Genomic DNA, 27,895 nt, shown 5'->3' on the forward strand with positions numbered 1-27,895 from the left:
TTAGAAGAATTGGGAGACAGTGAAATCATCCAATTTCCCAGACTCCATACCCCTATTGTTTATTTAATTTCAGTGGGGTGATTAAGGGTCAGGCAGATGAGTTCCCTGCTAGGGCGAAAATGGAGGAGAGAGAGGATCATTTCCAGCAGTGTGGGCATCAAGTGGAAAGCATTTCCATCTCTAATACCTTTATTTCCCAATTTCAGGAGGTATAGTGACAAAAATCCACTCTATTGACTCTTCATGTGGTACAGTTTCACAGCCAAGTTCCTTACCAAGTGGCTACTCTTCATGTGGAAAGCCAGGGATTAAGAGTTGACAGACTCTTTGAAATCACAGTCAAGGCTGATCCTCAGGCCACTACAGCCAAATTCAACAACATCTTCAGCTCTTTCCACACTTTCAAGCAGTGGTCATTGGATAGCAGTCAGGAGTGGGATCCTTCACTGACTATTTCTCTATTTCTATGTCATGGCTATTGACACTAGGTGTGATCAGCTAAATCAGCACAGGCCAGGGATCAAACCTGGGATTTGCCTGATCTTTATGGCTCAGTATCACAAAGGTTAGCATATTTCCCATTGAGCTACTGGGGAAGTTCACAATGATGTGTGTGACCATGAAATATGCTCGAATTAGAGTCATTATGGCACAGAAGGATGCTATTCGGCCCATTGAGTCCATGCCATTACCTCTACCATCTCTGCTTTTACTGATATTTTGTCAGCATCCTCTTCCTTAGTAAACACCGATATAAAGTACTCATTACCTATTCTACTATTAGTGACAAATAACTATCCTAGTAGATGATAATGTAGTACTACTTAGTACCCGCTTACTATTGAGATGCTGGTAGTAGATTTTTGCGTTACTTTTTATGTTAACTGCCATTCTGTTCTCATATTCTCTCTTTGTCAGCCTTATTTGCCTCTTCACTTCCACTCTCAACCTATTGTATTTTGGCCTGGTTCTTGCTTAAAGAATTCATCTATCATACAAAATACACTCTCTTTTTTGTTTCATCACATCTCCCTTGTCATTTAAGGAGCCCTGGCTTTGGCTCCCCTCCCGTTCCCACTAGTTGGAATGTACCTAGCCTGTGCCTGAAACATCTCTTCCTCGAAGATCACCCATTGTTCTGTTAGTTTTTCCTGTCAAACTTTGGTTCCATTTTATCCTGGCTAGATCCCCTCATCCCATTAAAGTTAGCCCGCTTCCAATTTAGAAGTTTTATTTTAGATTGTTCTTTGCTCTTCTCCATTACTAATCTAAAGCTTATAATATGATGATCACTCTTAACCAAACGGTCTCCCGGAGTCATTGGGGCAGGATTTTCCCATGGGATCCTGAGCCTGCACTTGCCAAGAGTCAGACCAGAAAAGCTATTTTCCTCATTATTAGCTGCCTTCCCCATCGCCGTCCAATTAAGGATGGTGGGTGGATTCCTGATGCTGTCGATACAATCACAGGACCAGCAGCTGTAAAGCCTCGGCCGCCCCACCAAGAGACGTGTTGAGGCAGGTAGGAGAACATGACGGCAACTCAAAATGGAGATACCCTTGGAAGAGTGAAAATTAATTAATCTTTTAGAGGGGCCAAGAAGGCAGCTCCTTCGATCAGTCAGGAAACCCCTCCAACAGCAACGGCTGGGCTGCATGTGCAGCCTTACCTGACGCCAGTCCCCTCTATGGGGGATGGCATGTCCAGCTCCATGGCCCTCAGCCTGCCTCCATTAAGTGGCAGCCTCCACATGCAGTGGAGGGGCCAATACACTGCAGGCAAAATTCAGGCAGGTGTGAAAAATGGGCCCTAATTGGGACCTTAAATATGCAGATTGGTTGCCTGCTGTCTTGCTTGGTGACGAGAATACGTTGGGGAGCTGTCCTGATCCCCGTCATTTTCCTGGCCCCACTGCCTCCGATCCCACCACCCTGGGCCGGGGAAAATTCTGCCCTTGGTCCACTTAGCCCAACTCATTCCCTAGCACCAGATCCAGCAATGCCTCCTTCCTAGTTGGACCGTGGACATACTGATCAAGGAAGATCTCCTGAACACATTTCAGAAATTCCTCCCACTCTTTTCCCTTTTACTCTAACATTATCCCAATCATTATTTAGGTAATTAAAGTCCCCCAATATCACCACTCTTACATACTTACAAATCTTTGTGATTTCCCTGCAGATTTGCTCCTTTATCTCGGTCGCACTATTTGGAGGCCCATAGAATATCCCCAGTAGCGTGATCATACCCTTTTTGTTTCTCAACTCTAACCAAATGGATTCTGTCATTGTCCCATCAAGGGCATCCTCTCTTTCCAACACTACAATAGCTTCCCTAATTAGTACTGCCACCCTACCTTCTTTTTCTCAGAAACACAGAATTGTCGCAGTGCAGAAGGGGCCACTCGGCCCATCATGTCCGCACCGGCTCTCTGAAAGAGCAACTCCTTCAGTTCCATTCCCCTGCCTTCTCCCCGTAACCCTGCACATTCTTCTCCTTCCCTATATTTTCTGAACACCTTGTATCCTTGAATATTAAGCCCCCAGTCCTCACCATTTTTAAGCCACATTTCCGTTATTGCCACTACATCATATTCCCACACAGTTATTTGTGCTTGTCGCTCACCAACCCGATTCATTACACATTGCGTATTTACATACATGCTTTCTGAACCTGTCTTAGGTTCAGTAGTCCTTCTTAGTCTGCATCTATTTAATATGGTACTACTTCCTTCTCTAGTACTATCCAACATCCTCACTCCTTTATGCAGCTTATTCCTCTTTTCTACTTTTATATGCTGGTGACCATCCCCCTGTCAATTTAGTTTAAACTTTCCCCAACCACAATAGTGAATCTCCCTACAGGAACATTGGTCCCAGTCCTGTTGAGGTGCAACCCATTCCCTTTAAATAGGTGCCTCCCAGCCCAGAACTGGTCCCAGTGCCCAAGAATCTGATGCTCTCCCTCCTGCACCATGCCTCAAGCCATGCATTGATCCTACCTATCTTTCTATTTCTACTCTCGCTAGGCGTGGCACTGGGAGTAATCCAGAGATTACAGCCTTCGAGTTCCTACTTGTTAACTTCCTGCCTATCTCCTCAACACCTGACCACAGGACCTCAATAACTGATCTCTCTAAGTTGTTGGTATTGATGTGTACCACAATCTCTGGCTCACTCCCTTCCCACTGCAGAATATTCTGCACGCTCTCTGTGATATCCTTTACCCTGGCACTAGGGAGGCAGCACACCATGGGGGCTCACGATGACAGTCATAGAAATGCCGGTCTGTCCCCCTACTATGGTATTTCCTACACCTAATGCATTTCTATTCTTTGCTGTTCCCCCATGTGCAGTCCCTTGCCCATTGGTGTCATGGTCTGGATTGCACTTCAAGGTGTCGTCAAGCCCAGCAGTCTCCAATGCTGAGTACCAGTTTGAGATTGGCACACACCCTGAAGACTCCTGCACCTTCTGCCTCTTCCTACTTTTTCAGATGGCCACTGTTGTAACTAATCATCATGCTCCTAACAATACTCTCAGAATATGATGTGCCTTGGAAAACAAATTCAAGATCAGAATGAAAATCAGAATGAAGATCATTGCAGCAGTTCTAAACATATATCTAATTCTTCTCCATAACCTACGCATTGGAAATGAACAGAAAATTACCTTTTATTATTTTACAAATGTAATTCCACCAATTTGACAAGAATGTCAGTACTAAAATGGTTAAACACATGGTCATTAAGATTTAAGAATAAGAACATAAGAAGTAGGAGTAGACTATATGGCCCATCGAGCCTGCTCCGCCATTCAATTTGATTATGCCGGATCCTCGGCCTCAATTTCACTTTCCCACCTGTTCCCGATATCCCTTGATTATCTGACAGACCATAAATCTGTCTATCTCAGCCTTAAATATATTCAACAATGGAACATCCACAACCCTCTGGAGTAGAGAATTCCAAAGATTCAGAACCCTCTGAGTGAGGAAATTTCTCCTCATGTCAGTCTTAAATGATTGGCCCCTTATCCTGAGACTAGATTCCCCAGCCATGGGAAACAACCTCTCTGTGTTTACCCTGTCAAGCCCCTTCAGAATCTTCAGAATAGATGAGAACATAATTTTAAAGAATATGCAGTAAAGCTTTAACAATAAAGTGAAATCCAAACATTGGACCGTTACAAATTACCTGAATGATTATTTGTCAGTTGAAAGCCAGGTAAAGTATAATTAGAAAGATAAAGGAACAGCCACACACAGCAGTCTCATGGAATGGTAGTCCTTGGATATTACATTTTTCTTTAGGGAATGTGCCCCACAGGATTTTACTCTTTGTCAAAAGTTTTGAAGACTTGGGGCTGAGCAAGACTGCTTTTTTTTTGAAATAATTCAATCATGTGCAGACTTCCATTACTACTTTGTTCAAGAATAAACAGATTTATTAACTGTGGCATGTTTTTCTTACATGTCATATATTGCTATTGTTATACTGCTTTAAGGGTATTTGGAAGAAAGAGTCAGTCCTTTCAGGACTGAATACCCCATCAGCCAAACTTCTGAATGATTTCCCATTACTTCTGCTGCTTCACATTATAAGCACAATAAAAACAGCTCCGAAAGAAAAATAAGGTAAAAGTTGTTTGACACAAAGAAATTGCCCTTCGCACTTAGCCCAGACTGGAATAAAGTTGAGAAAAGAACGTTACCTTATAATATATTTTATATTACACTTGGAAGCAGAATTTTTGATAGAAGCCAAAATACAGAATATTACTCAAGAGTAGAATTGACACAATTAAAAAAATAAAATCCAAATAGATTAGACAATCAGTACATTAGTGAGGAGCACCTGTTCTGTGCATCACTCTGAAGAGCTCGCTAAGGATCAAACCCTGTGTACATCAGTGCACAGAGTTCCCTCAGGATCAAACCCTGTGTACATCAGTGCACAGAGTTCCCTGAGGATCAAACCCTGTGTACATCAGTGCACAGAGATCCCTGAGGATCAAACCCTGTGTACATCAGTGCACAGAGTTCCCTGAGGATCAAACCCTGTGTATATCAGCCTGACGGCTCCCTGAGGATCAAACCCTGTGTACATTGGTGCACAGAGTTCCCTGAGGATCAAACCCTGTGTACATCAGTGCACAGAGTTCCCTGAGGATCATTCCCTGTGTATATCAGCCTGACAGCTCCCTGAGGATCATTCCCTGTGTACATCAGTGTACAGAGTTCCCTGAGGATCATTCCCTGTGTACATCAATGCACAGAGTTCTCTGAGGATCAAACCCTGTGTACATCAATGCAAAGAGTTCCCTGAGGATCATTCCCTGTGTACATCAGTGCACAGATTTCCCTGAGGATCATTCCCTGTGTATATCAGCCTGAAGGCTCCCTGAGGATCATCCCCTGTGTACATCAGTGCACAGAGTTCACTGAGGATCATTCCCTGTGTACATCAGTGCACAGCGTTCCCTGAGGATCATTCCCTGTGTACATCAGTGTACAAGGTTCCCTGAGTATCATTCCCTGTGTACATCAGTGTACAGAGTTCCCTGAGGATCATTCCCTGTGTACATCAGTGTACAGAGTTCCCTGAGGATCATTCCCTGTGTACATCAGTGCACAGCGTTCCCTGAGGATCATTCCCTGTGTACATCAGTGTACAAGGTTCCCTGAGTATCATTCCCTGTGTACATCAGTGTACAGAGTTCCCTGAGGATCATTCCCTGTGTACATCAGTGTACAGAGTTCCCTGAGGATCATTCCCTGTGTACATCAGTGTACAGAGTTCCCTGAGGATCATTCCCTGTGTACAACAATCCGAAGAGCAACCTGAGGTTCACTGCCTGTGTCTGTTTGTCCAAAGAGCCTCTGGAGGTTCACTCTATGAGGATCATTCCCTGCGTATGTCAGTCCAAAGAGCACCCTGGTCTGCAAAAAACACCACGATTTGGAGGTACACTTGGAACAATTTATTGATGAGACTCCATAATAGGGAGCTCACCAAAACAAAGTACATTCTTGTTACATAAAACTGAAATAGCGAGCTTTCCTTTCTAATGCACTTTAAGTCACGTGATTTTACAGCCTTGTGTCAATCTTTCCCAGGATTATCTGTGCAGACTGGCATTTTATTAAATAGTATGAGACTTAAACTACTCCCTCCCCAGAGACTAGATAAAGTCCTTTATTCAAGAAAGGGTTAAAATATGTGTCTTTATGTCAGAATAGGATTACTGGTAATCTAAATAGACCTGTCCTAGCAGTAAATGGTCTGGGATCCAAATCATGGATTAAATGAGAAAAATCAGATTTTATCTATAAATTTTAAGCAGTACTCATATGCTCAAGAGTATAATATATGCTGAATTCAGAGCCCAATCCTGATTTCTTTTTGCATCATTTGCTGCTACCAATGGCAGGATTATAATACAGCCCCGACTGATCTCTACCACTCTGATCCTACAGTGGAGTTGGTTAGAATTTCAAACATGATACACTTTGAGTAGTAAATGACATTTTCAGTTTCTCAATCATCTCATCTTTACTTTCACAATATTTTTAAGAGGAATTCCTTTACATTTGTATGGTGACTAGTGTTAAGACCAGGTGAGGAAGGAGTCTCGGGCTCCCCTCTCTGCTTTTACCTGGTTTGGCCGTAACAAGGTTTAACTTTTAAAACAGTGTTTTTAGCTTCCCCTCAGTGAGTCCTTGCTCACTGCTCTCTAATTGTAATTGCAAAGAAATCAAACAGACAGGTTTTCTCAGGTTTAAGAAAGGTGTAAGTTTATTAATCTTAAAACTCGAACTTAGTTAAAACTACTAGAAATATGCGACATGGCCACGCTAGCATGCATATGCAATAAACATGCAAATAGAGACAGAAAGGAGAAAGAATTAAAGGGGAAAGGTTTGAAGTAATAGATGGAGTTCAGTTACTGGTTTTGGGTTGGATGTAAAGTCTTTGATTGAAGTTAAGTCTTACAGTTCTCGTTGGGGCCCAGTGCACACTTTCAAACTAGTTTCACTGGTCTTCTGTCTTGAGTCTTAAGTTACTTTCATGGGTCCCTGGAACTTTGCGAGAGAGAGAGAGAGACAGAGACAGAGAGGAAACCTTCCTCCTTGAAGTTCAATTGCAGTCTCTTCCAAAAACTGTTCTATCAGCACAATTCAATTAACTCCAGGTTGGCCAGCAGGTTAGTCATGTGACTAGCTTTTTACTTGAGACAACCTCACCTGCGAGGTTTGTGGATTCCTCACAGCTTACCAGACACACTCAGTGGGGAGGTGGAATGCTGGCTCTTACACATTTAATGACTCTCCACGTCTCTTGATTATCACCATTGACAAAACCCATCTGGCTAATTGAATCCGGGAATACTCCCATTGTCCCTCCATGCCACTGTCTTTTAGAATGAAAATGTGCAGCCATGTTTTCAGCTACTGTTCTGTGGTCTTTTTAAAACAAGTTATGTTCAATGTCCAGTAAGCATTCAAATAAGGTTCCATATGACAAAATTAATATATTTCCATCTGGCAGGTGTTGTTTCCGTCACACTAGTAATGGCCATGGGAAAATGGATTAAGGATTTGCAATTAAACAGCACTTTTGTCAAATTCCCTATATTTGGTTATTTTCTTCACTTATTTGGTTTCTCCTCCACCAAGTCATAAGCAAATCCCCAGAAAAGATGGCAATCAGGCAACCTGATTTCTGTCAATGCCTCCTGTAATTGGCCACTACCAGGTGTGGGATCTTCCGTTCCTTCCTGTAGGAATATGTCCAGCCTGTGGTCTGCATCACTTCCAATATCCTGGCAATGTCTGGGAACTCATGGGCCAGAATTTAACATTGGGCACGAGGCCCTGCCCAGTGGCTGAAAAGTCGGGGGAGAGCCTGCCTCCGCTGGGCCTGGGGAGCCAGGCCGGGATTTTTCACTCCCCAGGCCCTTAATTGGTTTTGGGTGGGACTTCTATCCCCTTGAGGCTGGAAGTCCCGCCTAATGGAGCTGCCGGCCAATCAGCGGGCCGGCAGCTCTTAGTCCTAGCAGCACCACTGGGAGCAGTGGCCACTGCTGAGACTACACCCAGCCAAAAGGGGCAAGAGGACAGATGGCCCCGGAACGAAGGTAAGGTTTTGGGGCCTTGTTGGGGACAATCGACTGGGCCCTGGCAAGGCAAGAGAGGGGTCGGTTGTTGGGGGGAGGGAAAAGAGTTGTGCGGTGGGGGCAGTTGGAGCTTTGGGGGTGGCCCTCCAAGAGGCACAGGGTGCCCAATCAGAAGGGTCCCCCCCACCCCCAAGCCTGCAAGAAGGCCGCCAGATTTTACCTGGCGGTGTTCTTGGTGCCTTTGCTGTCTGGCCACAGTGGATAAAAATAACCACGGTGGAGGGAGACGGCCCTTGTACCAGTTCATTGGCCACTTAAGGGCCTTGATTGGCCTGGGGCGGGCGGGCTGTTTCTCTCCGCCACTGCCCCCCGTAAAATTGCAGCAGGGGCGGGAATGGCCCCCTCCGCCTCCCACTCAATTTTACGGCCCCACCAGCCAACAGCCCGTTGGGGGGCTGTAAAATTCCAGCCATGGTGTGGAGACCACAGGTGGAAATGCACATCCAAACATGTGCTGAAGCAGCAACCTACTGCACACTCTGCAGTCAGCATGGTTCTCCTCAGAGGATCACTTACCACAGCTATTCATTAAAAATACACAATTTAAAAATGTTTTATCGGTAGTTGGAATACTGGCCATATTTTGCATAGATTTTAAGGTTATTGGGGTTGAAATTGGTCATCGTTATGCCCATTTTCCTAAATTGATATGGATCAGGAGAAGCAGGAGTGCTCCTCCCAGGTCTACATCACTGCTGACGGCCATGATCAACCCCCACTGCAATTCCTTGCTACCAACCAGCCGCCCAAGGTGCTCGGAGGGCTGCTGTCAATAAAACAACTGGACCAAAATTCATCTGCTGAAATGGGCGAACTGCCTGTGGAGACGTGGCAGGTGATAGCAGCTCATCTAAATGATTAAAGTGAGGCCTGAGGTCCGATTCCGAGCAGTCTTGGACCTCCTGGTTCGGGTGTGGCTTTCTGTGCAGGGCCGATTCTGGCTCTAAAGAGGCCCAGATGAATTTCTAATCTGTTGACTATATTGTAATACTTGAGGAATATGCACGCAATTAATGTGTTGTAAGCTCCTTTCATAATAATATCAAAAGTGCCTTGCTGCAGTTTTCTGTCATAGCTCATTGCAGAAAGTATAAATCAATCAGCTTTAATTTCATGAAGTAAATACTTCACATTTAAAAGCAATTTACCAGTTCTCGTGGACCATATGGCTCGCAGAATGTAATCGCATTGCCATGCATGATCATACCGCACTTATCCCCTACCAAACAGTGGCTGCATTCGAACCTTGGAGAAATCAGACAAAGAAAGATTGCTTTAACTCATACAGGCTATTTGGCTACACAGATCATACAAAACGATGAAAGAACATAAAGAAATAATTAGCATTCATACAGCATTGTTTCCACCCTCAGGATGTCCCAAAGCACTTCACAGCCAATGGATTATTTTTGAAGTACAGTCACTAGTTGTAGACAAATGTGGTAGTCAGATACACATAGAAAGATCCCACAAACAGCAAATTAACAAGATAATCTGCTTTTGCTGTATTTGGTTGAGGGAAGAATAGTACCATAGGATTATTATATGTCCAGCTAAACAGACAGACAGGGTTTTGGTTTAACATCTTATCAGAAAAATGGTACCTTTGACAGTGCAGCTGTACTGTAACTACTGCATTGAAGTGTCAGCCTAGATTGTGTATTGGGACTAGAATCCATTAACTTCAGACTCAAACTTAGAATGGTGCCAACTGAACCAAGCACAGGAAGTAAAAACAGTACAGAATCAAAATTAACAACAACCTGCATTTATGTAGCATCTTTAAGATAAAAAACATACTAAGGTGCGACACGACTCCCTACCTAACAGCACTGTGGATGTACCTACACCACACAGACTGCAGAGGTGCAAGGCAGTGGGTTCACCACCACCTTCTCAAGGGCAATTAGAGATGGACCATAAATGTTGGCCTAGCCAGTGACACCCACATCCCTGGAACATATAAAAAAATGAAGATAAATGGGGAAAGCAGATTCCTTCAAACAATTCTTTCAGAAAGAATACTTCTGACAAAGGGTTATATTTAAAAGATTCTGTCTTTCTCATCAGATGTTCACTGACCAGTTGTGTATTCCCAATATTTCTATTTCCAGTATTTGGAGTTTTAATTGTTCTCTTCTTCGGATAGGTTGAGCACCACATAACCCACAAACACTGAAACTGGTTTTCAAGTTAAAAGCATGTTCTAAGATACAGGAACACCCAAATTTTAGACAGGGCATTGGATTTTAAGGAGCCCTCCATGTCAGGAGCGGTGGCGGGATGTGCCTGAAGATGGCCCCGGGTGAGGCCCACCACGGACCCCAACTCTGTCAGGGCCCGGCCCGATAGTACCAGCGGCGGCAAGGCCTTGTGGCAGCTCTCCCGCTGCTCAGCAACAGGACCGCAATTTAAATAAATTTAAAAAGCTGAATTAATTAATTTCACATCGCCTCTTGATATCCTGCCATGATCTCACTCCGGCAGCTGGCACTGCTACTCCCTCGGATCCCCATCCGGGGAAATGAGGCACAACACTTTTGGGCAGGAGAGGTATGTTTATCAGAGCAGGGGGGGTGGGGGTGTGGGGAACGGAGTCAAATTAGCATCATGGGTGTAGGGGATGGTGGGAAGGGTTGTAGGTGAAGGTTTGTGCAGTTTGTTGGGGGGAGTGGGGGAGGTCAGATGGTAAAGGTAAGTATTGTGGGGGGGGGGGGAGAAGAGCAAATAATTAATTTAATTGTTTTGGAGGGGGGGGTTGGGAGAGGGGCAAAAGAGATGTATTTCTTTAAATTCCGTTAAACTTTAAATATTCAAATTTTGCGGTAGGGCTGACAGCCCTTTAAAAATGAGGTCAGCACCTGCGCACAGGCAGCTGACGCCATTGCTAGGGACGGACAGCCCACCCCCCTCCACGTGATCAGGGGTGTGGCCCACCCCGGTTATTTAAAGGAGTCGCCACGCTTGGAAACGCAGCGGCTCTTTGGCATGTGGCCTGCCCACTTTTTTGCCCGCCGCCAATTTCGGTGCAGGCTTATAAAATTCAGCCCAGAGAGTCTATAAAGGATCTTTATTAATGAGGGAGTCATTTAAAAATTATGTATATTGGAAACTCCATCAACATTAGGCAGGAAGTTACCATAATAAAAGGTTGAAGTGTGAGGCAAAGTGTCTCAGTGAGACACCACATTATGTACCAATGACTTGATTGATGACATAACGTTATATTTCAATTTTAGACTGTGCATTGCGGCTACAGATTTTCATCCTATTTTAGTTCAACTAAAGGATTAAAATTGTTATAAAAGTTGTTGAAGTTTTTTCTTCAGTGGACAGAACAGCTATGGTGGTGTGAACCTGCAGGGGTGAGACTGGAGATTCCAAGAGGACTTTCCTGACCATCTCCAGAATTGCACCAACATGTAAACTCCAAGGAGGCAGTTGTATTCCAGCTACCATTACGAATTGAGCATTGATGTGTCACCTACTATTTCCACCATCCCTCTTTTGACAGCCAGCTCTCCAGCTTTTAAGAATGGTTTGAACTGTTCAGGTTAGAAATCAGTCAATCTCAGCAAATCATGTTGGCATGTTACAAGCAGACTAAGAAACTGCAACGCTTCATGGTCAAACCTATAAATATATGCTGCATACAGCTTGCTGGATTTATCTGAACAAGAGCTGTCAGTATAGTCCTCAAGTATTTGATCTTTCCTGCTCAAATGCTTTTAATAAAATTCACAAGTGCCATACTTTGAGATTAATGAACTGCTACAGAAGCATTGACTGGTGTAAGAAACATACTTTGGAAACAGTTTATACCGTGCCAAATATATATGCAAACCATTAGCATTTCATGCTGACAGTCAGATCTTCTCCCCACAGCACAGAACTAAACAGGAGAGTAAAGCGAAAGGCCAAAAGGAGCAAAACAGAGAAACCGGAAAGTGGAGGGTAGAGAGAGAAAAAGGAGGAAAAATGTCTGTCACCTTATTTAGAAGGCATGAGAGGTGTTTTGTGGAGCTGATTGTTTACACAAAAAGTAAAACTTTGGGGAACTACTGAGTAAGATTGTTTAGGTTTTGTGTGGTGAACCATGAGCAAATGTGGGCATAAAAATATAGAAAAATAAAATATAATTTTGCTCCAAAGCTTGTCTCCAGGTCTGCCCACACCTGCAAGTGCTACAAATATTTCTAGGTGAGTCCGCAGATCTCTGCACATCCACAAAGGCTGAAAATCTGGCTGGCGCCTTTTCTGTCCACTTTGCACTATTACTGGTGGCATAAGCTTCAGCTATTTCGGCCTTACTCCCTGAAACATCCTCCCTTTACTTGTCCACGTTGCTATCTCTCATCCTTAAAAGCCTGATTAAAACTAACTTTTCAACTATGCATTGGATTGTTTCCCTTAACTCTTTTGCCAAGCACCTGGAGGATGTTTACTATAGCAAGTTCACTATATAAATGCAAGTTACTGTTGTTGTGCAAGATATACAAGCGAAGGGGATATGGCACACACTGAACAAATCTGCCAATTTCAAGAAGATTTGAATATTCTAGCTGCCTGTGTGCTGACTAGTATTCACAACAAAAATAAAACAGATGCAGTTTGTTTCATAACGAGTGTTAAAATAACTTCCTTGATAATACGACCTTTCCAAACTTCAGAGGTTATACACTTTGTTTATATTTGCAGGTATACCTACCAGACATCTGGATTCAGTTCCAGTTGTGGATATGAATCAAAGTCATCCCGAAGAATCACACTGGCACTGTGGATTTCAGCTAAGAAAGGAAATTAAGCCCAATTAATAAACAATCTATCACAAAGCAATTTGCTCTGAAAAATATATGCTGAGCTTGTCTAAAACTGTCTCAAGAGCTCCGTCATTTTGTTTTGTTAAGAGAAAGCATGAGTTATCATCACACAACTTATATTAAGCGCAATGCTCTGGAGAGTCAGCCTTGCCTCTGTTTGGCCTGTGTTCAAAGTCAGTTCTTTCAAGGACATGATGCATGCAAATCTTAGCAACAAAGGTTTATAGATTTTTCATCTCCATGGCAACATTAGTTTGATATGGTTTTATACCTTTTAAATTTAAATGAATGCTAATGGTAACTCCAAAGGATAATGCCACACAGGACATGGAAAATCTCTATGCTCCATTAAAAATTGCAGTCTGCCAAGGGATGCAGGTTGTATTTTAGTATCTTATTATGCATTGCTGCATGCCTACATTAGCATCCAATTGCGCTGTTTAGTTCCTCCCCTGATGCCTGTAAAACATTTATTGAGCATGGCACTGATTATAGTCTCTTAGAGAGTTACCAGAATAACCAAGCTAGTGATTCCTTTTTACGAGTCTGCCTATACAACACATGATTAGATCAGCAGAGCTTTACTTAAAGAATGCAAGCACCATTTAAAGTCTGCTCTATCCTTAAAACATAAAAAGTTAGAACATGAGCTGGGACCTCAGTTCTCTGCATTTGCTGGAATTCATACTAGCAAGAAAGTCAATGTCAAAAGAAATGATGTAGGAATTCAACTGCAGAATTAGGTCCAATTTTGGGCACCACACTCTAGGAAGGATGTGAAAGCATTGGAGAGGGTGCAGAAAAGATTGACAAGAATGGTTCCGGGGATGAGAGACTTCAGTTACGTGGATAGATTGGTGAAGCTGGGGCAGTTCTCCTCAGGGAAGGGTGAGAGGAGATTTGATAGGCGTGTTCAGAATCATGAGGGGTCTAGACAGAGTAGATGGGAAGAAACTGTTCTTATTGATGGAAGAGGCGAGAATCAGAGGACACCGATTTAAGGGATTTGACAAAAGAACCAGGCGAAACATGAGGGAAAACCTTTTTACACAGCGAGTGGTTAGGATCTGGAATGAACTGTCTGAAGGTGGTGACCACAGATTTTATCGTGGCTTTCTGAAGAGAAAGAAATTGCAGGGCTACAGGGAAAAAGCAGGGGAGTGGGACTAGTTGAGTTGCTCTTATAGAGAGCTACACAGACATGACGGGCTGAATGGCCTCTTTCTGTGCTGTAACCATTGTATGATTCTATGATAATGAAGTAATTGAAGTACTGAATAAATCCATTTTTGACTATTTATATTCAGGCAATATTATTTTCTTGAACTAATGTGATTTTATTGTTCCCAAGTGAAAGGAGTGTTAGTGTTGTGTTCTGGAACCTTTCCATTTCAGGCAATTAACTCTATTTCGCCACAGATGCTGCCAGACCTGCTGAGTATTTCCAGAATTTTTTTGTTTTTATACCTGCAACAACTGTGTTCTATCTGCAAGGCCAAGGCTGTGTATAATCACTGGAAATGGACCGCAACAAGCAGGAGCCCTGCAACCCTGAAAAACCTCACTCTTTTCCCGAGAGAAACTGTGCAAGCCACAGGTGAGGCTGTGTTAGATGGTGCAATGCCTTCAGATGCAAGGCACAAAGCATTAGGTTCAGTCTAGTGTGTGTCAGGAGCAGCACATATCAGTTGTCCATGAAGAGGCTGCTGTGCACCTCAGATATCACTGCAGCAATTTGTTCAAATGCAAAGTATGATGAAATGAGCGGCATTTTCACAGCCATCTACACAGGATGGCAAAAGCAGTAAGAGACCAAGGACAGAATAGTGTTCTTGCAGATTCTCTGTGACTGCTGCTATGGAGGTCTTTGATATCTACTGCTGCTATACTGAAAAGACTCAATGAAAGAGCAAAGATGGTGAATGGCCTTTATTCACTTTGAAGACACCCTATAAATTATGGTCACACAGACAGCTGGGCCTCCAGCTGTGGTGCCCAACACCAGTGGTGGAGTTGTTGAAGGGCTAAGCAGGAGGCTTCCTTTCAAGGTGGACACACATCCCCCCCCCCCCCCACCTGCAGCCAAATAGCACAAATGTTTGAGAAAGTATCCAAGAGTGGCAGATCCTGGCAGCTATTTTGTTGTTGCATATGGTTCCCATTGTTGCAGGGATATCTGGAGTCCCTGCACCCAAAGCATCAGAGCCTTGACCATTTCACGGGCTCAAAGCACTCCATATTTTCCTGCCAGCACTAATGCTCCTCTCACTAAAGGACCAGAAAAGTTAAGAAATAGGTAAAGGGAAGCATCGGTGTAGGAAATATTTAAGTTCAGTTTTGTGGAGGCAGGTCAGCACGTTATGAAACCATATTTTGCCTTTTGTTTAATGTTTCAAATCTCTTTGGTGGATGAAGACAAAAGGGTATGGAATGTTGGGCAAACTGTCAAATTAGCAAAACACCAAGGAATATGCTGTTTGTGGACCCTTCACTGTACGGGATATCATAGTTGGATAAAAGATGGTAGGTGGGTGTCAGTATCACTTACTTGAAGTAGTTCAGAATGACAAGATTTTGAGCCCACTTTCCTGCCTGAATATCATAATCCTCCACCTCTATTCCTACTGCTCCGCCAGCTGCATGTTTGCCCTCTTAGAATTGCAAAACCATGCAGCAGACAGTAATGATTGTGCACACCTCAAATTGACTGTACAGCAACAGCCTCGCTGATAGGTTAAGTACTGGAATCATTGTTCGAGCACACAAATGCTGTACTCCACAGTGACGTCATTGGTGTCGTTATAACTACGCTTTGCTACTCTGTGTGGGTTTCTAATTGGGGTCAGGAGCCACGGGTGCAAAGGGCAGCCCTGGTCCAAGAGCCATCTGGACATTCTTTTGGCATCTTTAAATAATACACGGTCTGTTGACTACTGCAAAATACAAAGCATTGCGGTTCCCCTTGGATAATGCTTATTATTATGTAGGATAACATTATTGTGCTCAGAAACCATATGAACATATGAATTAGGAGCAGGAGTAGGCCACTCGGCCACTCGAGCCAGCTCCGCCATTCAATAAGATCACGGCTGATCTGATTGTATCCTCAACACATTCCTGCCTACCTCAAATAATCTTTCACCCCTTTGCTTATTAAGAATCTATCTACCTCTGCCTCAAAAATATGTAAAGACTCTGCTTCCACTGCCTTTTGAGGAAGAGAATTCCAGACTCATGACCCTCAGAGAAAAAGTTTCTCCTTATCTCTGCCTTAAAGGGGTGGCCCCTTATTTTTAAGCAGTAACCCCTGGTTCTAGATTCTCCCACAAGGGGAAACATCCTTTCTACATCCACCCTATCAAGACCCCTCAGGATCTTATATGCTTCAATCAAGTCGCCTCTTACTCTCCTAAACTCCAGGAGATACATCCTAGCCTGTCCAACCTTTCCTCAGAAGGCAACCCACCCATTCCAGGTATTAGTCTCGTAAACCTTCTCTGAACTGCTTCCAATGCATTTATATCCTTCCTTAAATAAAGAGACCAATACTGTACACAGTACTCCAGATGTGGTCTCACCAATGCCCTGTATAACTGAAGCATAACCTCTCCACTTGCCACAGAAACCATTAATGGTCTGGTAACCCTTCCTGTTTACATATATACTGGGATTGTTCTGATGGGGTCATGAGGGCCTGATGGATTCCATCAATAATGCTCTGGGTTTTGGGAAGCCCGCCAGGTTGTTAAAGTTGTATCCTTTCCCTGAGAAAGTGATAAAGTTGTTTCCTCTGGTAAACATAACATTAGTTATCTGATATGTGTCCACTATAATGGCCTGGAAGGATCTGGTAACATAGAACATTAATTGTTGTGATAACTTTCACGTCAACAGGAAAAGCTGGCTTTAAGTCAGGCAAAGCTTTATCAGTGCATTTACAGTGAAATAAAGGCATGGAAGACTTTCATCTGACATGCTGAAGTAAGAGTGGCATGATCTGAACACAGTGGCTCCAGAGCAGTGGTGGGTGTGCAGATAGATTCAGAGATAGCTTTGCACCTGCAGATGATGTCCCATCTTGAATTGGTGCTTTTCTTCCAGCAGTATGGAAATAGATGCAGCAAGTCCTATCATCCCAACCATCCTACCTGCTACTCAATTGTTGCAACTATTTGTCGCTTTAAATACAAGAGCAGCAGAGAAAAAGTGTTAATTGTGCAAAACGACACTGGTGGAATGGGCCCTCAGAATTGGGGCTTACGTGACGGTATGTCACCACATCATCAAATATCACACGGATCGCAGATAATAACTTATAATGCTTCCAGACAGGATCTCAAGACTAAAGGATAAATGAAAGACAATCAGAAACAGCTCCAATTTAATATCCCAGTATATTGGCCTTGTTAAATATTAAATGAAAAGATACAGCATTAAAACATTTTATAACATCTCAGTACAGAGTTGCATTTCGCTCCATTTATTGTACTTGGAGATACCTCCTTCCATTTATAATGGATCCACAGATTGTTAAAATATAAAAGGAAGCCTCCTACCAGGAGACCCAGTCTATTTAATGTTATAGTAGTAATAATATTGTTTATTGAAAAGGTCTTCCTTTATCTAAGTGCAGTCATCAGGGTACAGTTACCTGCACATTTTGTGTGATTGTTTGAGCTCCCAGTACCATGAGAGATTTGATGAAATCTTCATACACTGGAAGAGATCCTTGCTGATTAGCCAGCTGTGATACAATGACATGCGATAATACTTTACATATAAATTTATGATCTTCTTGTTAAACATGACACAAGTTAAATTGACAAAAAGGACAACTTGGGCCAAAGCAGAAAAATACACACGGTATAACTTCTCAATAAAATGTTTAGGTATGTCTGGAAAGATGTCCAGAGCACATCTTATTAACAATGGTTTACTGAAGAATTTCAGACAGCATTCATGCATTGTTGAAATATCCTCACTTACCCAGCTTAGGCCGAAGGGGGGATTCTGTGGGAGCTGTGAGTTGAGAACAGAACAGAAAAGTTATGTTAATTGTTAGACAAATGCTAATTTCTCTCAACATAATGATCTTATGTGTAAATAATTTACAAGTGAAAAATTTTCATGTACAATATTCTCTAGATGGTAATTTTAGGATACGATGTGAATTCAAGATGAGTTTTATTTTGAAGAATTTGGCTATTTGACAAACCAAGTTAACTTTAAGAACAGCCGTCGATAATTAGGAAACTCTGGATAGTTTGCATTTTTATTTAAGCAAATCACTATTTGACTTAAGTACCGTATTAATGTTCCTCTACGGCATTTTAAAATGAAAGTTGGCCTAACATTGTCCCCTTTAGCCAGGATCAGGGATTTGCTAAGTGGGGAAATCACATTCTATTGACCCTATGGCAGAACGCGTTCGTAATCTACACAAATGCAGTACATCACCAGGCTGCCCTCATACAGCAGGATTTGACTATATCGTAGTTGTTTAGCAAAGTAAAATCCATCATTTATCTGTGCAATCAGGCTTAAGCTGTTAGTGTATAAATCATTATTAACACTCAATTGAAGAAAGTTGCAAAGGTGTTCAATTCTAACTACTTATGCAGACAATGCTGAAAGCTGTGGAAAAAAAATATATACACCAAGGCACTGTTTAATATAAACCCAACTTTGAAAATGCTGTCCGTGTGGACTCTTTGCTCTCACTTCTTTCCTCTCTTTTATAAAGCAGTCGCTTGTTGGAATTGACTTCCATCAGCATCAGCAGCTCTCTGGACCTCACTCAAATGGCCATTCTTCATGTGTCAGCCTGTACGCTGAAAGCTGCTAGGATATTTGACTGCGGACAGCATCACACCAGAGTCTGATCTTCATTTCATCTGATATCCAAAGCACCTTCCAACAAAGCTCACTGGGCAATGATCAGGAGCATAAATTCTTTCATCTGCCCTAGCCCAGTGATGGGAATGCTGATGGAGGCACCTCTGCTGCTGCCCTAGTTGACATCTATTATTACTTTTTAATAACAGGTAGCAAAGCATTCAGCTTAAGTCTGCCATACTGCCTTAAATCATTAGAAAGGGAGCATTCTAATATCTGTAGTAACTAGGAAATTCACTTTTAAAAATCATACAGAATTTTGTAACTGATCAAAGAGATGTAACATTGTTGACTATCAAGTACAGAATATATTGCAATAATAGTTAAGAAAAATGGCCTGCAGAAACTTTTTAAAAAATGACATAGGAACTGTGACTGAGAACATAAGAACATCGGAAAAGGAGCAGCAATAGGCAGTAATGAGGAAGATACAAGAAATCTCCCAGAATTAGAGATCCAAGGGATTAGGGAAATGAGGGCTTGAAGGAAATTAGTATTAGTCAGAAGGTTGTATTGGAGAAATTAAAGGAGCTAAACGTTTGTAAGTCTCCTGCACCTGATATTCTACATCCCAGAGTGTTGAAAGAGGTAGCCAAGGAGGTAGTGGATGTATTGGTGATCATATTCCAAAATTCTATAGATTCTGGAGTGTTTGGTGCAGATTGGAAGGTCGCAAATGTCACCCCACTATTTAAGAAGGGAGGGGGAGAGAAAATAGGGAATTACAGACCTGTTAGCCCGACATCAGATGTTGGGAAATGTTAGAATCTATTCTAAAAGATGTGATAAATGGACACTTGGATAACAATGATCTGATTAGGCATAGTCAACATGGATTTATGAATGGGAAATTATGTTTGATGAAGCTTTGGAGTTTTTGAGGATGTTACTAACAGAATTAATAAAGGGGAGTCAGTGGACATGGTATACTTGGATTTTCAGAAGGCTTTTGATAAAGTCCCCCACAGGAGGTTGGTTAGCAAAATTAAAGCACATGGGATAGGAGGTAATATACTGGCATGGATTAAGGATTGGTGAACAGGCAGAAAGCAGAGAGTAGGAATAAACGGGTCATTCTCAGGTTCGCAGGCTGTGACTAGTGGGGTACCGCAGGGATCAGTGCTTGGGCCTCAGTTGTCCACAATATATATCAATGATTTGGATGTGAGGACCAAATATCATATTTCTAAGTTCACGGATGACACAAAACTAGGTGGGAATGTGTGTTGTGAGGAAGATTCAAAGTGGCTTCAAAGGGATTTGGATAGACTTAGTGAGTGGGCAAGAATGTGGCAGATGGAATATAATGAGGAAAAGTGTGAGGTTATCCACTTTGGTAGGAGGAATAGATGTGCAGAGTATTTCTTAAATGGTAAGAGATTAGAAAGCGTAGATGTACAAAGGGACCTGGGTGTCCTTGTCAATAAGTCAATGAAAACAAACATGCAGGTGCAGCAAGCAATTAAGAAGGCTAATGGTTTGTTAGCCTTTATCGCGATAGGATTTGCATACAGGAGTAGTGAAGTCTTGTTCCAATTGTATAGAACCTTGGTTAGACTGCACCTGAAGAATTGTGTGCAGTTTTGGTCTCCTTACCTTAGAAAGGATATTATTGCCATAGAGGGAGTGCAACGAAGGTTCACCAGACTTATTCCCAGGTTTACGGGACTGTAATATGAAGAGAGATTGGGGAAACTGGGCCTGTATTCTCTAGAGTTTCGAAGAATGAGGGGTGATCTCATTGAAACCTACAAAATACTTAAAAGGGATACACAGGGTAGATGCAGCTAAGATGTTTCCCCTGGTCGGGGAGTCTAGAACCAGGGGACACATTTCAAAATAAGGAGGAAGCCACTTAGGACATAGATGAGGAAAGATTTCTTTACTCAAAGGGTTGTGAATCTTTGGAATTCTCTACCCCAGAGGGCTGTGGAAGCTCAAATCATTGAGTATGTTTAAAGCAGAGATCGACAGATTTCTAAATACAAATGACATTAGGAGATATGAGGATAGTGTGGGAAAAAGGCATTGAAGTGGAAGATCAGCCATGATCATGTTTAATGGCGGGGCGGGCTCAATGGGCTGAATGGCCTACTCCTGCTCTTATTTGATCCTTCTGCGCCATTCAATAAGATCATGGCTGATCTTTTAAGTCAACTCTACCTTCCTACACTATGCCCATATCCCTTGATTCCCTTAGTATCCAAAAATCTATGGATCGCTGTCTTGAATATGATCAACAACTGTGTATCCAATGCCCTCTGTGGTAGAAAATTCCAAAGATTCACAATCCTTTGAAAAAAATTCTCCTCATCTCAGTCCTAAATGACTAATTCCTTATTCTGGAGACTGTGACTTCTAGTTCTAGATTACCCAATCAGGGGAAACAGCCTCTCATCATCTAAAAGAAAAGCAAAATACTGCAGATGCTGGAAATCTGAAACAAAAACAAAAAGTGCTGGAAATACTCAGCAGGTCTGGCAGCATCTGTGGAGAGAGAAGCAAAGTTAACGTTTCAGGTCAGTGACCTTTCATCAGAACTGGCAAAGTTTAGAAAAGAATTAGGTTTTAAGCAAGTGAAGGGGAGGGGGTGGGGGAGAGAACAAAGGGGAAGGTGTTCGATAGGGCAGGAGAGATTAAATAACAAAGCTGTCCTGGGACAAAGGCAAAGTGTGTGTTAATGCTTGTGGTGAAAGACAAAGCATTAGTCCAGACAGACTGTTAATAGTGGAATAATGAGCAGTTCTGACTACATGAAAAGCAGGCACATGGTTAAAAAATAAAACATTAAAAAAAGGCCAGTCATTCTCTGAAGTTATTGAACTCAATGTTCAGTCTGCAAGGCTGTAGAGTGCCTAATCGAAAAATCAGGTGCTGCTCCTTGAGTTTGCATTGATGTTCACTGGAACACTAGAGCAGGCCAGAGACGGAAATGTTGGCATGCGAGCAGTGGAGTGTGTTGAAATGGTAAGCAACCGGAAGCTTGGGGTCATGCTTTTGGACTGAGCAGATGTGTTCAGCAAAGCGGTCACCCAATCTGCATTTGGTCTCCTCTACATTGTCAGTCTCATTCAGAGGTTAGTGATGTGGGAAATGGAAATGTGACAACTGGTGCAGCAAGTTTCAAATTGAAGCATGTTGGCTGGGGGAGCTTTACTCTGCATATGACTCATGCTTTATCTGTGTTGGATTGTTACACTGGATGGAAGAGTGTCCCATTCCCCAAGACTCACATCCCTCATCTTCAGAATCACAAAATAACCTAACACATTTTAGAAGAAAGAATTATTGAATTGAAAACAAATACAAATGCAGTCAGTCAACTGACAGTTACTGCTACCATATATTAAAAGTTAACTGTCAAGTTATTGACTGCCTTGGGAGAAATGAGAATTGATTTTTCTTGTTATGATTTGAATCATATTTAGTACAGAGGTAGAGCAGAATCTTCCATTCATGACTATCAGACACCTTTGATAAAAGAGGAGATTTTGGGGAAAAGCTTTGTTTACATCCAGTGTGATTAGATTAGATTAGATTAGAGATACAGCACTGAAACAGGCCCTTCGGCCCACCGAGTCTGTGCCGAACATCAACCACCCATTTATACTAATCCTACACTAGTCCCATATTACTACCAAACACCCCCACCTGTTCCTATATTTCCCTACCACCTACCTATACTAGTGACAATTTATAATAGCCAATTTACCTATCAACCTGCAAGTCTTTTGGCTTGTGGGAGGAAACCGGAGCACCCGGAGAAAACCCACGCAGACACAGGGAGAACTTGCAAACTCCACACAGGCAGTACCCGGAATCGAACCCGGGTCCTTGGAGCTGCGAGGCTGCGGTGCTAACCACTGCGCCACTGTGCCGCTTCTCTTTACAGTAATCTACAGGTGAAGCTAAAGTTTCTTCGAAAGCTTCCACCGCTTTCTAGGTGATGCAAAGATGACTGCTTCAAAAGCATAGGGCAATGTTTTTCAATTCATTTTATGCACTAACACCTTGCACTTGTGCTGCATGTAACCCAAAAGCTTCAAAATCTATGAACACATTCAGGGTAAGTAAAAGTGCGAGAGGCTGGGACCTCTCCTTGCTGCACTGGCCTTTACATGGCCCCATCCCAAATCCCAGCGAAAGGATCATTTAATTATTGGGATGGGCACCCCGCACCAGTGGAGGAATAGAGCACCTGCTCTGCTTTGTCACCAGAAACGTGGAGTGGCAACCTGTCCCATTGAGGGGGGAAAGAGTGTGCTGTGCAAGGCCCTTAAAAGTTCAAGGATAGAAGTTTGCCTGAAAGGGTAGTGGAAGCATATTCAACGGTAACTTTCAAAAGTGAATTGGAAAACTCCACTTAAAAAGGTAAAATTTGTAGGGCTGTAGGGAAAGAGCAGGGGAGTGGGAATAATTGAGAGAGTGGCATATTCACTACAGGCCAAATAGCCTCCTTCTGTTGCTGTATGATTCTAACCCATTATCAGTTCTAACGAATGGTTACATCTGAAAACATTAATTTGCTTGTTCTCTCCACAGGTGCCAATTGTCATGCTGAGTATTTCCCACATATTCTGCTTTTGTTTCATACTTATCAGACAACATCCCAGACTCCTCAATCACCATCCCTGGTTATGTCCTATCCCACCAGCAGGTCAGAGTCAAGAGAGGTGACAGTACTATGGTGTACAGTGGGAAAGCAGTGACCCTGGGAGTCTTCAACATTGGCTCTGGGCCCCATGAAGACCCATGGCGTCGGGTCAAAAATGGGCAGGGAAACCCCCCGATTAACTCCTTCAGCTGGTGAATCAGTTCATTAAGGGGGAGGTGATGGCGTTGTGGTAATGTTACTGGACTAATAATCCAGAGGCCAAGCTAATGCTCTGGGGACGTGGCTTTGAATCCCACCAAGGCAGATGGTGAAATTTGAATTCAATTAATAAATCTGGAATTAAAAGCTAGTCTAATGGTGAACATGAAACCATTGCCGATTGTTGTAAAAACCCATCTGGTTCATTGATGTCCTTTTGGGAAGGAAAACTGCAGTCTTTACCCGATCTGGCCTATATGTGACTCCAGACCCACAGCAATGTGGTTGACACTTAAATGCCCTCTGAAATGGCCAAGCAAGCCATTCAGTTCCAGGTCTATTAGGGATGGGCAATAAATGCTGGCCAAGACAGTGACGCCAACATCCCACAAATGAAAAAAAAACCCAGTATTGCTCCATGTTGAACACCACTTGGAAGAAGCGCAGAGGGTGGCAAGGGAACAGATTATACCCAGGGTGGGGGATTTCAATGTCCATCACCAAAGAGTGGCTCGGTAGCACTCCTGCTGACTGAACTGACCAAGTCTTGAAGAATATTGCTTCCAGATTGCGCATGCAGCAGGTGGTGAGACAGCCAACATGAGTGAAATACCTATGTGACCTCCTCCTCACCAAATTCTGCTGACACAGGTGCATCTGTCCATGACAGTATTGGTAGGAATGAGCACTGCACAGTCTGGGCTGTATCTCGTCACGATGGGCCAAAAAGGTGAGGGGAACCCCACCTCAGCCTTTTGGAGCCCTCCCCCTCCCCTCGCTGCCCGGCACGATTCAACAGCACTCAGGCACTTAAGTGCCCAGCATTGGGATCCCCGTCCCTTTTAAGATGGAGATCCCGCCTCCAAGAGCTGCCAGCCAATCAGAGAGATGGAAGCTCAGTAGTATCGGCAGCATCACCGAGAGAGGTGGCCACTGCTGGTACTACATCAGGACTGGGACCAGGCCAAGAGAGTGGTGATGGGGTCTTCGCTTGTGCCAGCCCGACAGGTCCCGGTGATGGGGTGAGGCAGTGTTAACAGGTGGTCGGCCTTTGCCGTCGGGGGCCCTCCATGGGCCACAGATTGCCCATGGAGGAGGCCCCCCCACCAGCCTGCAGGGAGGCCGCCTTGTTTCACTGGGCGACCTCCCTGCATGGGGGAAGGTCACAGCGGGAAGAGGCCCTTGTGGCTAATAATTGGCCACTTAGAAGACTCAATTGGTCTCTAGGCAGGAAGGCGACGGGCCCTCCACCCTCCCACTGCAATTATATGGGCCACCCTGCCTCCAGCCCATCTCCAGGGAACCAATTAAATACAGCCCTCTTTATGGAGAGAAAGTCCTATTTTCACACTGCAGGTACTCATCGTGTTGCATGCAGAACGGGATAGATTTAGAACAGATCTAGCAGTTTAAAACTAGGCATCCATGACAAGCTATGGACCATTAGCAGCAGCAGAATTATATTCCACTAGACTCTGTAACTTCAAAGTGCAGCATATCCCTCACTCTACCATTATCATCAAGCCGGTCTACCAACCCTGCTTCAATGCAAAGTATAGGAGAGCATGCCAGAAGCAGCATCAAAGGAGTACCTGAAAATGAGATACTGACCTGGTGAAACTATAACGTAGGACTACATGCTTGCTAAACAGCAGAAGCAGTATGCTATAGAACTAAGCCATCCCACAAACAATGGATCAGATCAAAGCTCTGCAGTCCTGCCACATCCAGTCATGAATGGTGGTGGACAATTAAACAACTAAGTAGAGGAGGAGGCTCCATGAACATCCGCACCCTCGATGATGGCAGAGCTCAGCAGGGGAGTGCAAAAGGCAAGGCTGAAGCTTTTGCAACCATCTTCAACCAGAAGTGCCAAGTGGATGATCCATCTCAGCCTCCTCCTGAGGTAAAGTGTGGCTACCTGACCTGAACCCGACCAGACCAGACGACATGTGTCAGGTTTGGGTCGAGTCGGGTCTCTCTTCTGGGTCCAGCATTCGGGCTTGGGTTGGGTCAGCCTCGACATGGACAGTGATGCCTTGCTCTGGGAAGTAATCTTCAAATGAACATTCAGGTCATCAAGGCAGGCAATGTGCAGTCCGGACTCTGAACTCTGCAGTAAAGCCTGGCTACCCAACCAAACGCGACTACATGTATCGGGTTTGGGTCAGGCATTTAAAAAAATTAAAGGACTCGGGCCTGGGTCAGCTGTTGTCAGGTCGGGCCTGGGTCGGGTTCTAATTTTATACCCGAGCCAGGCTTTATCCTGAGGTCCCCACCATCACAGATGTCAATCTTCAGCCAATCCAGTTTTATTCTCTCTACATGATATCAAGAAACAGCTGAGCACACTGGATACAGCAGAAGCTATGGGTCCCAACAACCCCTAGCTATAGTGCTGAAGGCCCGTACTCCAGAACTAACCATGCTTGAGTCAAACTGTTCCAGTATAGCTACAACTCTGGCATCTAATCAACAAAATGGACAATTGCCCAGGTGTGTCCTGCCCACAAAAAGCAGGAGAAATTCAATCTGGCCAATTATCACTCCATCAGCATACTCTCATTATTAGCCATATCAGCTGTGGCTCAGTTGGTAGCACTATTGCCTCTAAATCAGGCAGTTGTGGGTTCAAGTCACACTTCAACACAAACATCCAAGCTGATATTTCAGTGCATTACTCAGAGTGCTCTGTTGTCCTTCAGATGAGACTTTAAACTGACCCACCTGTCCTCTCAGGTCCCATGGTACTATTTGAAGAAGAGAAAGGGAGTCATCAGTGGTGTCCTGGCTGTTATTTATCACTCAATCAACATCAAAAACAGATAATCTGGTCATTATCATCACCTTGCTGTTTGTGAGAGCTTGCTGTGCATCAATTGACTGCCTTGTTTGCTATGTTACAACAGTGTTAATGTCATTCGGTTTCTTAACAAGCTCATATGTTACTTCAAAGCTCAGAGTTATCAAACATTTCAAACAAATGGTAACATCTTTACTCTTAACAAACAAAGGAGTGTGGTAGCAATGCAATAAAAATTCATACATTAATATTTTAAACAACAAATTTGAGGTGTGTTCCACTAGTAGGTCTGACAGGATCCTATTAAATGTTTCAAAAACTTTGCTGGATTTCATTAATTTTAAAGGCATGTTAACATTTTTTTTCATTCGCTATGAGTGATTCATTTTTCATAAGTTTCAAACTGTGTGGTAATTTGAAACATTCTTCAAGATTGAATTTCCTATTACAGGGCCCACCACTTACGCCATTCATACTTATCATGGGAAGCCCCCTATATTGGGCAAATGGCACCAAACATTTCCACTGAAGGCGTTGCTTGGAAGATCAGTGTCACTGTTTGTATCAGGAGTGTGGTGAAATACTAGCTGAGGAATGGGATTGCATGTATTTGTCGGCCATTATTCAGCCTGCTAGATTTCATTATCTTTCAAAGTACTGTCTCCCACTCCTCCTTAGTATGTTGAGGAGTCCCACATTAACAAGGTAGAGCTGGAAGCTGACAATGTTTTCATTCACCATTTTGCATTTTTATTGTCCACTGTGTATAGTGGGCAAATCACGATCAGTGGTGAGGACTGTACTTTGAAATCGAACATTCCCTTTTAGTATTCAAACATCCTGGCCCTGACACTCCACCTACTGACCCTGCCTCAGACAGTGTGCCCAACTCACCCTCAGCTGAACCCAGCCATATTTGTAAATTTCATTTAACTAGGCCTAGATGAGCAGAAGGTGGGACCACTATCCTTAAAGGCCTGCAGCTACGCAAAGGTATTGTGAAATCTGGCCTGCCAGCTCCTGTCTGAAACAGCTACTAAAGAGCACTACCCCCCACAAACCAATCCCCCCAACTCGACTCCGCAAAGCAGCTGCCCTGAAGGGGCTATCCAGTGAATGCTAATGCCTGACTTCCATATGCATTCCAATACCTAGGTATTCACTGGGTAGGATCCTTGAGCAATGGTTTAGAGGGCATTATGAAGTTCCCATTTCATTTACATACAATCCCATCTATTTCAGCTTCCCACTTACACCAGGGATGACTCTGGATATGTGACAATGCAAATGGGGCAGTGACCCAATATTTTAGGTTTCTGTCCCTGTTCCTATGTTTAGAGTTTCAGAAAATGCTGAATGTGGAATATTTAGCAAAGGAAAATTGGTC

General features: G+C 43.3%; 1 protein-coding gene across 2 annotated transcripts in view; it reads right to left on the minus strand.

Annotated features, from left to right (window-relative positions):
• Positions 1-27,895, minus strand: part of reln (reelin) — a 399,693-nt gene that overhangs the window by 250,787 nt on the left and 121,011 nt on the right. For both annotated transcript variants that reach the window (XM_068059265.1, XM_068059264.1), the window contains exons 5-7: positions 17,984-18,016; positions 12,886-12,964; positions 9,326-9,422 (exon numbers count right to left, since the gene is read on the minus strand). In XM_068059265.1, coding sequence (XP_067915366.1) covers positions 9,326-9,422; positions 12,886-12,964; positions 17,984-18,016 — 209 coding nt within the window. The remainder of the gene's footprint in view (positions 1-9,325; positions 9,423-12,885; positions 12,965-17,983; positions 18,017-27,895) is intronic.

The sequence above is a fragment of the Heterodontus francisci genome, chromosome 27 (assembly GCF_036365525.1).
Source record: "Heterodontus francisci isolate sHetFra1 chromosome 27, sHetFra1.hap1, whole genome shotgun sequence".
NCBI lineage: Eukaryota > Metazoa > Chordata > Chondrichthyes > Heterodontiformes > Heterodontidae > Heterodontus > Heterodontus francisci.